The sequence below is a fragment of the Schistocerca americana genome, chromosome 7 (genome assembly GCF_021461395.2).
Source record: "Schistocerca americana isolate TAMUIC-IGC-003095 chromosome 7, iqSchAmer2.1, whole genome shotgun sequence".
Lineage (NCBI taxonomy): Eukaryota > Metazoa > Arthropoda > Insecta > Orthoptera > Acrididae > Schistocerca > Schistocerca americana.
The window spans coordinates 312,220,308-312,235,568 of NC_060125.1; the positions used below are offsets into that span (position 1 = coordinate 312,220,308).

At 38.0% G+C, this 15,261-nt stretch overlaps 1 protein-coding gene across 1 annotated transcript in view; it reads left to right on the forward strand.

Moving 5' to 3' along the window:
• LOC124622361 overlaps positions 1-12,981 on the forward strand; it is a 479,351-nt gene extending 466,370 nt beyond the window's left edge. The window contains exons 6-9 of the mRNA XM_047148040.1: positions 837-976; positions 3,953-4,102; positions 8,208-8,427; positions 11,586-12,981. Of these exons, the coding sequence (XP_047003996.1) occupies positions 837-976; positions 3,953-4,102; positions 8,208-8,427; positions 11,586-11,793 (718 nt within the window). The 3' untranslated portion in view covers positions 11,794-12,981. The remainder of the gene's footprint in view (positions 1-836; positions 977-3,952; positions 4,103-8,207; positions 8,428-11,585) is intronic.
• The last annotated feature ends 2,280 nt before the right edge of the window (positions 12,982-15,261 follow it).

The window sequence follows — 15,261 nt, forward strand, 5'->3', positions numbered from 1 at the left end:
AGAAACCAGGTGGTCCTTTTTACAGACAGCTGTAGCTATATATATTAATATAATTAAAATAGTTCTCTTTTGGACTGGGTGGGGAAGGATCAAGCCACCCATTGAATATGCTGCAAGTCTTAGAGAACACTGATGGACCTTGTTTTTCTTATCGTGACTTGGGCTCAGTCATTCAAGTTATGACAAAAATGGACACAGATATTTATTTAAACATAACTTTTTTCTATACCTCCATGATGTGTTTGCTGTGGACTCTCCTGGCTTCCAAGGTGACAATAGCTGTGTCAATAGGGAGGCAAACATATGTTCTTGGTTTGTTGAACACTCAGGCACTCTATCAGATCTCATCTTGTGCATTAAATCACCCGGTCTTCTCCCTGTGGAAAATCAGTGTGACTATTTGGAACAACGTGTGAAACACAGGTGTCAACATCCCCTCTGTTTAGTAGCTTAACGAGGTCTGATCATTAATGATAGCTTCAGCTGTATACAACATTCCGAAGAAACTTGTGAATTGAGGTAATTATCAAGGCTAGATGTGGTATTATGCAGTATTTGTGTGCTTATACTTCTAATGTCCTTATTATGAATAAAATTATAACCAGATGGGTCTACTGTTTATGGTGTCACTTTCCATTTTCTTCAGTATGATATCATCACTGATATTTTTAAATTTCTGTGCCATGAAGACAATTTTTTGTAAGATTTAAGCACTCAACTTTAATTCATGACATATAATGAGAATCAAAGGAACATTTAATAATGGAAGTACATTACTGTCTAGGCTCTAAAGACTAATTTGTATGGCTTATGTCAGTTGTAATCTTTTTCTGCAGGTGTCCTGTGTCACGTCAGGTGATATCGCCACTCAAGTACAACCAAAAGGAAGGATGGGCAGAGGCCACCATTTACTCTATGTTCAGGTTCCCAGACAGCACACAGGTCAATTTGCAATGTGACATTGCCGTCTGCAAAGGTATGTAGCACATCCACAACATGAGAAAAAAGTAGGATCCTAACACTTATCTTATAATGTGTATATATCTCTCCAAAAATCTATTTACAGTGTTTGTATCAGAGTATGTGATCCAAAGGAGCTACTCCTCTTCATAAATGCAAAAGAAAATCTGCACTACTTTATTCCAAGACTCGTAAATGTGAAAAAGGCATACCTGTAGATAGTTGTGATCAAGGGCAGAACTGTGAGCCTACTGTTACAATCCATAGCATAATGTGTCAATCAACAGTTCAAATTCCACCCTGTGTGAAATTTACAGGTTACCACATTAATGTACATCACTAGAATGAAAAGACATTTTTGGTCGTTTTAATAGGTCCACCCGAGGGGGGGGGGGGAGGAGGGGGGGGTGGGGGGGGGTGTTGGGGAAACATTGTATTTTATATTAACTAAATGATAACCTTTTTGCCTTGTATCACAAAACTTTATTATTTTTATACAAAATAAAAAAGTTTTGTGAAACAAGGCAAAAATTCATAGTACAAATTTTGGTCAAAGCCCATCCAACAGCACTCAAACTGAGTGACCAGATGCATCCCTTAGGAAGGGTACCAATGAAAAGAACACTAAATTATTAGTTTTGTTTCACTTTCTCACTGCCAAAAGTGATAAGACTCCTAAGGTCATCTTGGGCTCTTTGTATGGATTCTGATCAGTTTCCTGACCCTGTCTGTTTTGTCATAAACTATGTTTTTGATGATACTGGTATCAGGTCCAGAAGAAGACCAGTGTAGGTGTTCATATTTATTGTGTTAAGCACCAATTTTGGCACCTTTATTAATACTTGTATTGGAGGCTAGTCCTGCTTGAAACAGATGGTGAGACAGTAGCACTAGTAACAATATGTGTAGACTGAACAACATCAGCATGTAACTGTCCTACTAACTTCTTAAGGACTGTAAGATATCAACTGCAATACTGGTCACAGATTGTGATTACAGTAAGGTGAGTTCTGAGTAACTTTTGGGTCACAATGGACACACAATCATCTATATATCTGTACCAGAGCAATACTTAGTGAGAAAGACATAGACTATTGGAAAGTATTTTGCAAATGTAACACTTTTTAGCTACAAATTGTATTGTTCTCAGCACAGATTAGTTTGTTGATTGCTGTTTTATTTCTCTGTTTTCAGACACTAGCCTTTCTTAGAATAGTGAGGCATTTTTGACAGCCAAACCTTTTAACCATCACTCAATTGGCTTTTGCAAATGATACACTACAAAGAAACCCTTTACAACAAAACAACAATTACTTTGCCTAGAGTTAAAAAAATCCTCAATTCCAATCCTGAAGCTGTGGATAAGCCAAACAGACTGTTGTCCTTTCTCTTGGAGGTCCTGGCCCCACAGCATTGTGGGAGCCTCTGCAGATTTTAAAAGGAAAGTGGGCAAGCCCATGACTCCTGCAGGAATTGTGGGAAGTCATGCTAGAATAATATAATGATAATGCACTGTCCACAAAGGCCAAGGACCCAAGATTGAATTCCTGTCTGGACCACAGTTTTAACTTTCACCATGAACAATCATGACAGCAAATGCTGTTCTAAGAGGAAGAGAATTAATCAACAACTATTCTGTTGGTATGTTCTGTAACCTCACCAAAGCCTTTGTCTGTATGGCCTACTAAATTGTACTTGGGAAAACAGTGTATATTACAGGATTAATCCTAACCCTCTTACATGGAAGGAATCTGCAACAGAAAGCAATGGCTCACACTAACTAAATGTGTCATAGCTAAGAAACTAAACTTGAAATCAGGGCACATAAAATATTCCCACAAAGTATGGTACTCTTTCTTGTCCTATTCCTAATTTATGTAAATTAGGTTTCAGGGATTTGAAACTGTCATTCAGGACATGTCATGTTTGCTGATGATGCAGCTGCGTCAGACTTGGCTAAAGAGGACTGCAGCTGTTTTGCAGCTACTGTTCTGAATATTAATGTCACAAAGTCCTATATTATGTCATTGCAGACAAATAAAAATGATTTACTTTTCATGGATGGGATTCACAGTCATGTAGAACTTCTTGAAATATATCATAGTCAACAGTCAATGGCGAATATGGTGTCTTTTAAAAAATATAAACAACTTGCTGATACTTCAGATAAACATCAGTGGTATACATTGAATGAAAAAGTGTCTAAAATTCCTTGCAGTCCAATTGGCTAGCAATTTAAAATAGATTCAACACATAAAAAAGTAAATTTTGGTCAGTTCTGCATTTTTACACTTAAAAGTATCTGTAACTGTGTTGAAGTCTAACGTGCTGGCTCATGTTGCTTATTTTCAATTCCTGTTGCTTATGTAATTATGTTCTGAGATAATTTAGCAGAATTAAGTTAAGTATCAAATTAGCAGAAGTGAGCACTGAAAGTACTGTGTAAAGTACAAAATCAATATCTTGCAGAGACATCTTCAAAACTCTTGGAATTTTGTCAGTCAGTTCACTGTGCATTTTCTCCTTTATAACAAGTGGTTGCCAATAATACAAATTTGTTTCTTTTTAATTGTCTGTACCACTGTCATAAGACAGTTTTTAAGAGATTTTAGAGATGTAATATTGCACACATGTACCTGCAAGCATTTTTGTTTATTTAATTAATTCATCCATTGTGTTCTACTGATTCAGCATAAAGCAGAAAATTTGCAGATGTGGCAGAGTAAATGGTTACATTAAGAGAATAACATAACTATGTATGGATGAGTAAAATTTCAGTATTCTCTTGATTTTCTGAAAAAGAGCTAAGATAAAATAAAATCCTGTAGGAGTCTTCATTCATGAAACATATGGCTTAACTACTTTTGTAAAGTTATTGTTATGCCTCTTGATGTTGATTTAGATACTCCTGTAAATTAGACAATAGATATTTTTATTGCATTTGAAATATAATTATCAAATAAATTTTCACATTGTAATTATTATGTTACAGCTGGTACATGTTCTGAACCAGCATGTCCAGATGATCTGGAACCACTCGCAAGAACTGTGACAAAAGATATCTACACAGAAGCAGCTCCTGAGGATGGTGTCTTGATGGCTAGTACCAGTGTCTTTGTACTGGATGCCGGAGACGCTCCCCGTATGTGTTGTAGACACTTATTCATTCCTATCAAACAGTAATGGACATAGATATAACCCAGTAGCTAGAGTTCTAATGAAAGCTATCCAGTTACATCTACGGTATTGTTTCATTAGATATTGACCCTCAATCATGGTTGCAGTTTAATTGTTTGTTGTAGTAAACATAGCTACATCAGTAATTGATGAATACAAATGGATAACATTTTCCTTCTTTTTGTCTATTTTAATGTTATCATAACTTGATATTTTTTAATTTAACTGTTAAGCATTCTTATAACTAAGTAATACCACAAGTTAAATTATGAGGAAAAGTTACACTTACACTTAGGCTCCCCTTTACAGTTTACAAGCTTGTTAGATTATGATCAATGCATTATAAAATTAAAAATGATTTTATCTACTGAGACCATAAATGAAAATATCAAAAGCACTTTGCTCTCTGAGGTTGCCATCAAAAAGTGTCTCTGAGTCTTCATAAAAGTTTCAGTTCCAACTTATACTTACACAGGAGAGGATTAATCAAGTTAAAGATACAGTCATGAATATAATAGAGGGAAACATTCCACGTGGGAAAAATATATCTAAAAACAAAGATGATGTGACTTGCCAAACGAAAGTGTTGGCATGTTGATAGACACAAAAACAAACACAAACACACACACAAAATTCAAGCTTTTGCAACCAACGGTTGCTTCGTCAGGAAAGAGGGAAAAGGAGAGGGAAAGACGAAAGGATGTGGGTTTTAAGGGAGATGGTAAGGAGTCATTCCAATCCCGGCAGCGGAAAGACTTATCTTAGGGGGAAAAATGGACAGGTATACACTCGCACACACACACACATATCCATCTGCACATATAAAGACACAAGCAGACATTTGTAAAGGCAAAGAGTTTGGGCAGAGATGTCAGTCGAGGTGGAAGTACAGAGGCAAAGATGTTGTTGAATGACAGGTGAGGTATGAGTGGCGGCAAATTGAATTTAGCAGAGGTTGAGGCCTGGTGGGTAAAGGGAAGAGAGGATGTACTGAAGGGCAAGTTCCCATCTGCGGAGTTGTGACAGGTTGGTGTTAGTGGGAAGTATCCAGATAACCCGGACGGTGTAACACTGTACCAAGATGTGCTGGCCGTGCACCGAGGCATGTTTAGCTACAGGGTGATCCTCATTACCAACAAACACTGTCTGCCTGTGTCCATTCACGTGAATGGACAGTTTGTTGCTGGTCATTCCCACATAGAAAGCTTCACAGTGTAGGCAGGTCAGTTGGTAAATCACGTGGGTACTTTCACACGTGGCTCTGCCTTTGATCGTGTACACCTTCTGGGTTACAGGACTGGAGTAGGTGGTTGTGGGAGGGTGCATGGGACAGGTTTTACACCGGGGGCAGTTACAAGGGTAGGAGCCAGAGGGTAGGGAAGGTGGTTTGGGGATTTCATAGGGATGAACCAAGAGGTTCCTACTCCAGTCCTGTAACCCGGATGGTGTACACGACCAAAGGCAGAGCCACGTGTGAAAGTACCCACGTGGTTTACCAGCTGACCTGCCTGCACTGTGAAGCTTTCTATGTGGGAATGACCAGCAACAAACTGTTGATTTGCGTGAATGGACACAGGCAGACAGTGTTTGTTGGTAATGAGGATCACCCTGTGGCTAAACATGCCTTGGTGCATGGCCAGCACATCTTGGCACAGTGTTACACCATCCGGGTTATCTGGATACTTCCCACTAACACCAACCTGTCAGAACTCCGGAGATGGGAACTTGCCCTTCAGTATATCCTCTCTTCCCATTACCCACCAGCCCTCAACCTCTGCTAATTTCAAGTTGCCACTGCTCGTACCTCACCTGTCATTCAACAACATCTTTGCCTCTGTACTTCCTCCTCGACTGACATCTCTGCCCAAACTCTTTGCCTTTGAATACATAGAAAGGAGGATCCTTTATTGTATGATTATATGATAGTGGAACAAACACTGGTAGCAGTTACTTCTGTAAAATATCTGGGAGTATGCATATGGAACAAATTGAAGTTGAATGATTATATAAAATTAATTGTTGATAAGGCAGGTGCCAGGTTGAGATTCATTGGGAGAGTCCTTAGCAAATGCAGTCCATCAACAAAGGAAGTGGTTTACAAAACACCCGTTTGACCTATACTTGGGTGTTGCTCATCAGTGTGGGATACATACCAGATCGGGTTGATGGAGGAGATAGAGAAGATCTAAAGAAGAGCAGCGCATTTTGTCACAGGGTTATTTGGCAAGCATGATAGCGTTATGGAGATGTTTAGCAAACTCAAGTGGGGGACTCTGCAAGAGAGGCGCTCTGCATTGCGGTGTAGCTTGCTGTCCAGCTTTCGAGAGGGTGCGTTTTTGGATGAGGTATCGAATATATTAGAGAGATTTGAGCACGCACGAAGGCTTTCCGGCAGTCGTTCCTCCTACGAACCATACGCGACTGGAACAGGAAAGGGAGGTAATGACAGTGGCACTTAAGGTGCCCTCTGCCACACACCGTTGGGTGGCTTGCGGAGTATAAATGTAGATTTAAATGTAGAGATGGAGCTTAATGTCTGTGAAGGTGGCACATTGGGTTGAGGAGGACCAGCTGAAGTGGATGGGAGAGAAGGTGTTGGGGTTGTGGAGCAATGAGGATAGGATGTCTATGCACTGAATCCATATCATAAAGATCTCAGCAATGGAACTGAACTAGGCAGGGGGTCTGGGGTTTGGGAGGCTAGGAAGGTTTTGTATACTTTCAAATCAAATGAGGAGTATCTGTCAGGATATAGTTAGTGAGGTGTGTGGGGAATGAGTTAATGGGTTTGGAATCCAATGAATGTCAGGAAAGATAGTTTTCAACAGTGGCATAGCTGTGGTTGAGAGATGTTGGTGTATAAGAATGTGGTGTCAACAGTGATGAAAAGGGGTCCAGGAGGTAAATGGGTGGGGATGATGGAAAGTTGGTAAAGGAAGTGGTTAGTCTCTTTAATGTGAGAGGCTACATTTCGGGCAATAGATTGGAGGCATTGGTCAACAGGAGCTGAAATTCTTTCAGTAGGACCACAACAAACAACAGCAATGGGTCATCCAGGATTGGTGGCTTTGTGGATTTTGGGAAACGTTTAGAAGGTGGATGTACAGGATATTGTTGGGATAGAGTGGAGATGGACTCAAGGGAGAGGTTCAGGGATGGGTCTAAGGATTTCAGTAGGGTTGGGAAGTTATTTGGACCTCTGGTATGGCATCACTATGGCAATACTTCTAGAAGGAGTTAGACTACTGGGGAAGAATGGGGAGGCCAAGTCGGCTTAGCCAGCACTTTAGGAACAGAGTGTGATACTGGGTTTTAGCTAAGGAATGGAATACTTTCCTTTACTCCTAAATTATTTACATTCTTCCATAGCTTTCCTGCATATTTATGGCATATTCTGTGTTGTGCATAGAGCTCCAGTTACAGTTGTGATGATAACTGCAGATGTCAGTTAACAGCACAAAAAGATATCATTTCCATAGACGTATGCTGCATTGGTAATAAACTGTTGCTGAAAGATTTGTAACCAACAGTGCGGATAATGATGTCTCACAATAATTTGTAGTGCAGTCTGTGTGCTATTACAAGACTATGTGCTTTATACCTACCCAATTGTCCGTCCCCGGTAGTTGAGTGGTCAGCGTGACAGAATGTCAATCCTAAGGGCCTGGGTTTGATTCCAAACTGGTCTTAGATTTTGTCCACTCGGGGACTGGGTGTTGTGTTGTCCTAATCATCATCATTTCATCCCCATCAACACGCAAGTTGCTGAAGTGCCATCAAATCGGAAGACTTGCACGCGGCGAATGGTCTACCCGACGGGAGGCCCAAGTCACACAACATTTACATTTACCTACCCAATTTATTTAGGTACTTTCAATTTTGATGCATATTTTTTAAACTATACCAAACTTCCTAACAATTCACATTAACATATATGCAAATCATATGAGATCCTTTATGTCTGGAATAGATACCTATAATATGTCATTCCTATAATTGTAGAGTGTTGTGCTGTAATTTGAAATAGCCAGAAAAGTAACTCATTTCTTTCTTTCTTTCTTTTTTTTCAGAACTGGAGAGTATTTGTGACAATTCAATAAATCCTCCTTGGCTGCTGTATCTCTGTATAGCATTTGGAATAATGTTTCTAATAATGTTGATTATCAACGTCTTCCTTTGCTCTGCCATGACCTGCAGCTGTGCTCGAACTGAAGTTATTGAGAAAGAACCAAGTATCATAGAAGAGTACGATCCATACCGCAGTTGGCATGGATCACAGTATGGATCGAGGTAAGTCTGTAATGATGACTGAGATGGGGATTGGGGAAGGTACGTAAGTGCCTACTTAAAGCCTTGTCTGAGCTACACTCTTGGAAAATTCAACAGTAATATCACTGAAAGAAACTGCTCACATTTTTGTAGATATTTAACATGGTCCAGGTTATAGCATTGGACTCTCATTCAAACAGAGTGAGGACCACATATGTGTCTGGACACTGGGATTTATGTTTTTTTGTGATTTACTTAACAGTTTAATGCAATGCAGGGACGACAGGTAATTCCATTGAATGAGGAATTGCTAATTTATTTCCCCATTCTTGCATACTCTGAGTTTGTGCCTGTCCCTAATATCCGCATATCACTGACATGATGTTAAACCCTAACCTTTCTTCTTTTACATCACTAAATGTATAAATAGACCATGTAATTATAGATAAACAGCACACATCAAATCTTATAGAAGTTAGTAGCAGTAGTGAGATAGACAGACACAGAACATTACTTAGTGTGGATGAGATATAGACAGAAAATGGACACAGCAAGAAACAAAGAGTAGCACAAAAGTGAAACACAATATAGAAAGTCTCCAAATTAAAGAAATGTGAGAAGGCATTAGATGATTCTCAAGAATTGAAAGAACACAGGAAAGGAAGGAGATGTGGAGACTAATTGGGAGATACTGAAAACAGCTATCAGTGTAGCTGCAGATTGGTTATTGCAGAGAGAAGAATACAAAAGTGCAAGTTTGACAAGGAGTGCTCACTGGCAATCCAAGAGAGAAATGAAGCACACAAAGAATGCTGCAAAGGAAAGCAAGACTTGTAGTGGAAGACAACATAGAGAAGAAAAGAGTGGATCATGTAGAGTGAAGAAAAGGCAGCATGGAAGGAGGAAGATGGAGCAATTGGATGAAATGAGGGACAGTCATGAGATACAACAGTTCTAGGACAGATCTAAAGAATTGAAGAGAGAACAACAACCAAGAGCAGAGTACAATAAGGATGAAGATGGAAACCTAATTGGAGATCAAAATAAAGCTTTGAAGAGGTGGCAAGAGTATTTTATTGAGTTACTTGATGGAAATTAGGAAAGTAGAAGAAAGTAAATATTGAATGAAGAAGTCTCAGTCCGGCACACGGTTTTAATCTGCCAGGACATTTCATATCAGTGCACACTCCACTGCAGAGTGAAAATCTCATTCTGGAAGTGCTAGAGAAATTTTATGAAGATGGCAACAAACTGCATGAGCTGAATATTGATTTTAAACAAGCATACATTAGTCTAGACAGGAAAAATATTCTCCAAATTATGAAAGAGCTTAGAATCATGCTAAAATTAGTGAGGCTGATCGAAATTACAATGAAAACAACAGTCTGCTGAGAGCTCTCATGAGAGTTCCCTGTAAAGAGGGGACTGTGACTATGACTACCCTTGAGTTGAACACTGGGAAACGTAATTCAGCAAATGACAACAATCTTAGGGAGAAAAGTTTTAGCTGGCAGGTCCAGGTGGTCACATAAACTGATGATGTAGCATTAACTGCAAGGAATGTCAGAGCTTTGAAGACTAGTTATGCTGCACTAGCATGTGTGGTGTAGAAGTTCGGACTTGAAGTGAATATAAGCAAAACAAAGAACATGATGATGGGAGATCCTAGTAAGGATAGAGGAGACATTTCAATAAAAAGAAATGGGAAATAATATCAAAGGATGCAAAAGTTTAAATTACTTTTGAATGCATTACGGGAACAGCAGTGATCAATGTCTTGTAAATAATTACTATTAAAAACAGTCTTGATCATGATTTATTTAACAAGGTGACCGGTTTCGACCACTACTGTGGTCATCTTCAGACCATTGAGTAGGAACCCCTTTCTGTTGGAGAATCACAACTGTTGTGATTCTCCAACAGAAAGGGGTTCCTACTCAATGGTCTGAAGATGACCACAGTAGTGGTCGAAACCGGTCACCTTGTTAAATAAATCGTGATCAAGACTGTTTTTAATAGTAATTATTTAAAAGTTTAAATGCCTAGGTTTGATAATGACAGAAGATAACAGGACAGCAATAAAAATTCAGGAAAGGCTAGCAAGCAGAAACAGATACCATTATTCTTTGCAGAATACAATGAGGTCTAGGAATGTTAGTAGGAATACAGAAATCAAAATATATTTGACTATGTTAATATCTTAGAAGATATATGGATTGAAAGGCTGTGTGATGTCTACAAATGAAGGAGGTTGGTTCTTGAGATGGGAAAGGGTGGTTTTGAGAAAGATATGTGGGGCAGTGAGAAAGCAAGAAAGGTGGAGAATAAGGACAGATACAGAACTACAAACACTTTTTGGACAGATGAATACCACATTGAAAAATCAAGCAAGGAATAATGAAATAAGCTGGTCATGAACAGAAAATGCCAGAAACTCAAAGTTCTGAAAAAAGTGTTTATAGGGAAACCTGAAGGGAGAAGGAGAAGAGAAAGACCAAGGGAAAGGTGACTTGCAGATGTAAAAGAGGACCTCAAAGCAATGGAGACAGATGACAAAAGAGGCCAACGTTCTACAAGGACTGGAGTGCTGATGAGTGAGTACATGTACAAGGCTTAGAGTAACATCTAGTTGATGAAGATCTCAGTCATATTTTTAGAACACCAAGGATAAATGAATGAGAGTTCAGCTATGCTACAGCCTTCAAACTGATCAGTGATATGAACATCTGGTATCAATACATTTCCTTTCTTTTGCACACAAATCTAAAGAGAAACAAATTCAGCTTAAAAACACCTTTGTGTAGGTACACTTAGTCTGAAATGAATGTTATAGTTATTAAATGGATGATTATCTTTTTTAAAATTTGTTCTTCACATTTGTGTTGCTATATTAGATTGATGCCACTTCTTTTCTTTTTTCAAAGTTAATATCCTATGTGTTATGTCAAAGAATTAGCTCTGTTAGATGGTGATTGGAAAAGGAATCCACCATGGCCATGATGAAAGGCCACTACTACACAAAATGCTAAGTAGTTAGGATGTATGTGAGAGAGATGACTTTTGCCTTTTAGTCACTATCTATTTTCCAGTTCTGTACATAAAAATTCGCATGTACATAAGCTTATAGAGTAACATACTGTAGAGCTGATCATATTAAAAAGAACTTTTAACTTTTGCAGGTACTCTCTCAATGGTGGCAAACAAGGGTACACCTCAGGAGGCTCAACCATGAATTCAACTAGATCAATGTCAACAAACAGTGACCACTATGCAATTGTGCACTCTCGGCCAGGTTCACGGTTCTCTCAGAAGGCTGCAACTCTGTCACACCCACAACACCGTGGCCCTCCCTCCCATATGGATTCACACTATTCAGGAAAGATGTAATGCCCTGACCGACTCTTTTGTGGAAATTATTTGAGTGGAACATTACAGATTACAAGGAGTCATAAAAGTTGAGCCCTTAAGGAGCACTGAATTAGAGCATGTGATGTTACATTAGTCTTTCTTCACCAAATGTTGAAACATTTGAGTATCACCACAGTCATAAGAATTTGCATTTAGTAACATCCAATGCTGCGTGTATGCTATGAACATTGATTCACATGGATTTTGAGTATGGCTGGAGTACTAAAAACTTCTGCATTTACAGTTCTTCCCCTTTACAAATCCTTTGACATTCAAAGGCTTAAAACAAAAGAACTGTTATATGCAAAAGTGAAATGTGTTTGACTTTTCCCACCCATGTTATTATACATTTGGAAATAAATGCAGAGACCATTTATTTCTAAACAATAAGTAATATATGGAGTGTTGAAAAGAAGCACTAAAGTGATAACAGTGCAAACAGGAGTACACTGTTGATCACTAAAAACCTAATTAACAATTGATAAGCATCTTAGGTCTCTAACAGAATGAATTAATGTTAGACATATAAGGATATACCATTTACTGTTCCCCATTGTAACTATATACTGAAGAGGATGTAAATATTTTATATTTTTATGTGATAAATCTCCTAGGAGCACAGAGATGTATTGATATTTTAATACCGTTACAGTGTGAAAACACACAAAAAATATTGTATACCTAACTTCTCTCGCAGTAAAACATTTTTCATTACTTTTCTAAATTATGTACTGCTTTGGGAATACAGACATCACGAAATATGAATGACAAAAAAAAGTCTGTGATTGCTTTAAAAAAACTGTGGACATTTGTGATAAATCATAATTTACCAGAAAAGAATTCTGTATTTCTTTGCTATCTACTTTTGATAGTGTGAAACTGGTGAGAAATATATTTGTAGTTTTTAAAATGTCCTAACATTGTTTCTTTTCACCATTTAACACTTAAAGTTTAAGAACATGGAGTTAACAAATAAATTGTTCAATCTGTCAGCTTAAATCACAAAGTTTTGTAGATGGAAGATGCAGACTTTTAGCTATGAACTTAAAGAAACAGATTTTGTATTTCACATTCAAGTTTTAAACACAATGTCACAGACATACCCGTAGCAGAAATTGTACATAAGAACATTGAAAATTTGAAAATAAAGTTATCTTTAAAAATTAACACTTGAACCATTAATATGAACACATGGAAATGTCTGTTCAGGATTTTGCTGTACTGGCTTTTCAAAAAAAATTTCATCCCATAACTAAATCTATAAGGATGTATGTGAAGTATTGCCCTTCCCCTCATGTTCACACTTTCTGACTCCCACACCAATTCCCAGTTCAGCCCTTAACCTATCTCTGGGATGTGTGGAATGGTGGTTCATATCTTCATTGGTGCTGAATTGCATTTCCTTCAATATGAGTTTAAATTTAAGAAGCAAAAAGAAGTAAAAATGCTCCAAGATATCAGAGATTTGGGTAGAAAGGAAGCAGAAGAGTAACTGAGTGGGGTTCATGAAAGTTTGATTTGCAATGAAATATGTCAGACCTGCTCACATAATATTGCATATGATATAAAGTGGCACTGTTACACAACAGCATACACACACAACATGATCATTACCCTTGCACGAAAATACAAAACCCCAATATTTATAAGCAAAGGGCAATGAAGAGTTACGAATCAATGAGGGTGGTCTTCAGATACAAATTGAATATCTTTACATACAATGAAAACAGTGGCTCCTTAAAATGAATTTTAGTGTCAGTCATTGTAACATGAGAGTGTCTACTCAGTATTTATATTCACCATTTTGCAAAATTTGTAAAAAATATATTCTCAACTTTCAGCAGTTAAAATTTCAGAGTTACCAAATAATCACTGATGTCTTTATCAATGCAATCTGAGCTGACTTCACACAAAATTACTATTACTTTTAGTCACCTTTCCTGGATAAGCATTTTCTTGTAAAACAATCTTGTTACTTGTTTGTCTTGAATGAGACTGTTCATTAAAATTTACTTTGTAGCAATAGATTCATTATTTTGGTATGCACTGAACACTCTTGCTCTTTTTCTCCAAAATTGTGGATGGAAACAGGAAGATACAACTGCATAAAACAACAATGTAAAATGCCAGGTTTATGTTGGCAAACTGTCAGATGACTCTCTCACAGCATTATCAACAGCTCTGCAGTTATTAACAATCCATGCAAATAAGTAGCTTCCTCTGTGCAAGACAATTAAGACAATGTCAGTCCAAGGCACATCATAACACCTGTGTACAAAATCTAGACCACCACAGGTCCCCCTGTGACCACTGCCACTCATAGACTGACTGGCTGTCTCTCCATCATCACCGGTGCACAACAACAAAATTAAACTTTGGCACACGTACCAGTTCAAGTGCAGATCCCACAAATGTTTGTACAAATTTCACGAACTGTTATTGTGTTCACTGTGAACAGTCTACTAGAAATGTTACAGCAATGTTTTTTTATGTGCATATTCATGTCTTCACAGTGCAATGGCTGCTGCGTTAAATTTCTGGTGAGCAGGTTCAACTTCCAGCAATCTTCAGAGTCAGTCTTCTAGTATTTTGGCTGTATATTGTTCAGCCATCTTCAGAGTCAGAAGAAGCTGAATTTATGCAGCTGAACACCCAAAATTTAATGGAGCATGTCTATTTTCATCACCATATACTACCGAAAAAAGAAGAAAATGATTTTTTATAGATTACAGACAATATTGAATAGTTTTTCATGCCATTCACAGTGGCTCTTGATTGCTAATTTGACTGTACCTTGACATGAATACTATGATAGTTCAATCCAAAGTTTACAATAAATTAAGAAAGAAAATAATTTACTTATCAGTAATGAGAATTTACTGTGTTGTTACAACACCCTTAGGATCATCAGTACTATGTGCTGAGGTCATAAACTGTAGAAGAAGAACATCTCCATCTATATTCTGCAAACTACTGTGAGGTGCATGGCAAAGGGTATGTCCCATTGTACCAATTATTAGGGTTTCTTTCTGTTCCATTCATGTATGGAGTGCAGGAAGAATGATTGTATGAATGCCTCTGTGCATGCAGTAATAATTCCAATCTTATCCTCAAGATAAGCGGTATGTAGGGGTTTGTAGTATATCCCGGGAGTAATCATGTAAAGCTGGTTTTTTAAAACTTTGTTAATAGACTTTCTTGAGATAGATTATGCCTGTCTTCAAGAGTCTGCCATTTCAGTTCCTTCAGTATCTCTGTGACACTGTCCCATGGATTAAACTAACTTGTGACAATTCGTGCTGCCCTCCACTGCATACGTCCAATATCCCCTGTTAGTCCTATCTGGTATGGTTCCCACACACTTAAGCAGTATTCTAAGATGGGTTGCATGAGTGATTTTTAAGTAATCTCTTTTGTAGACTGGTTGCACTTCCCCAGTATTCTACC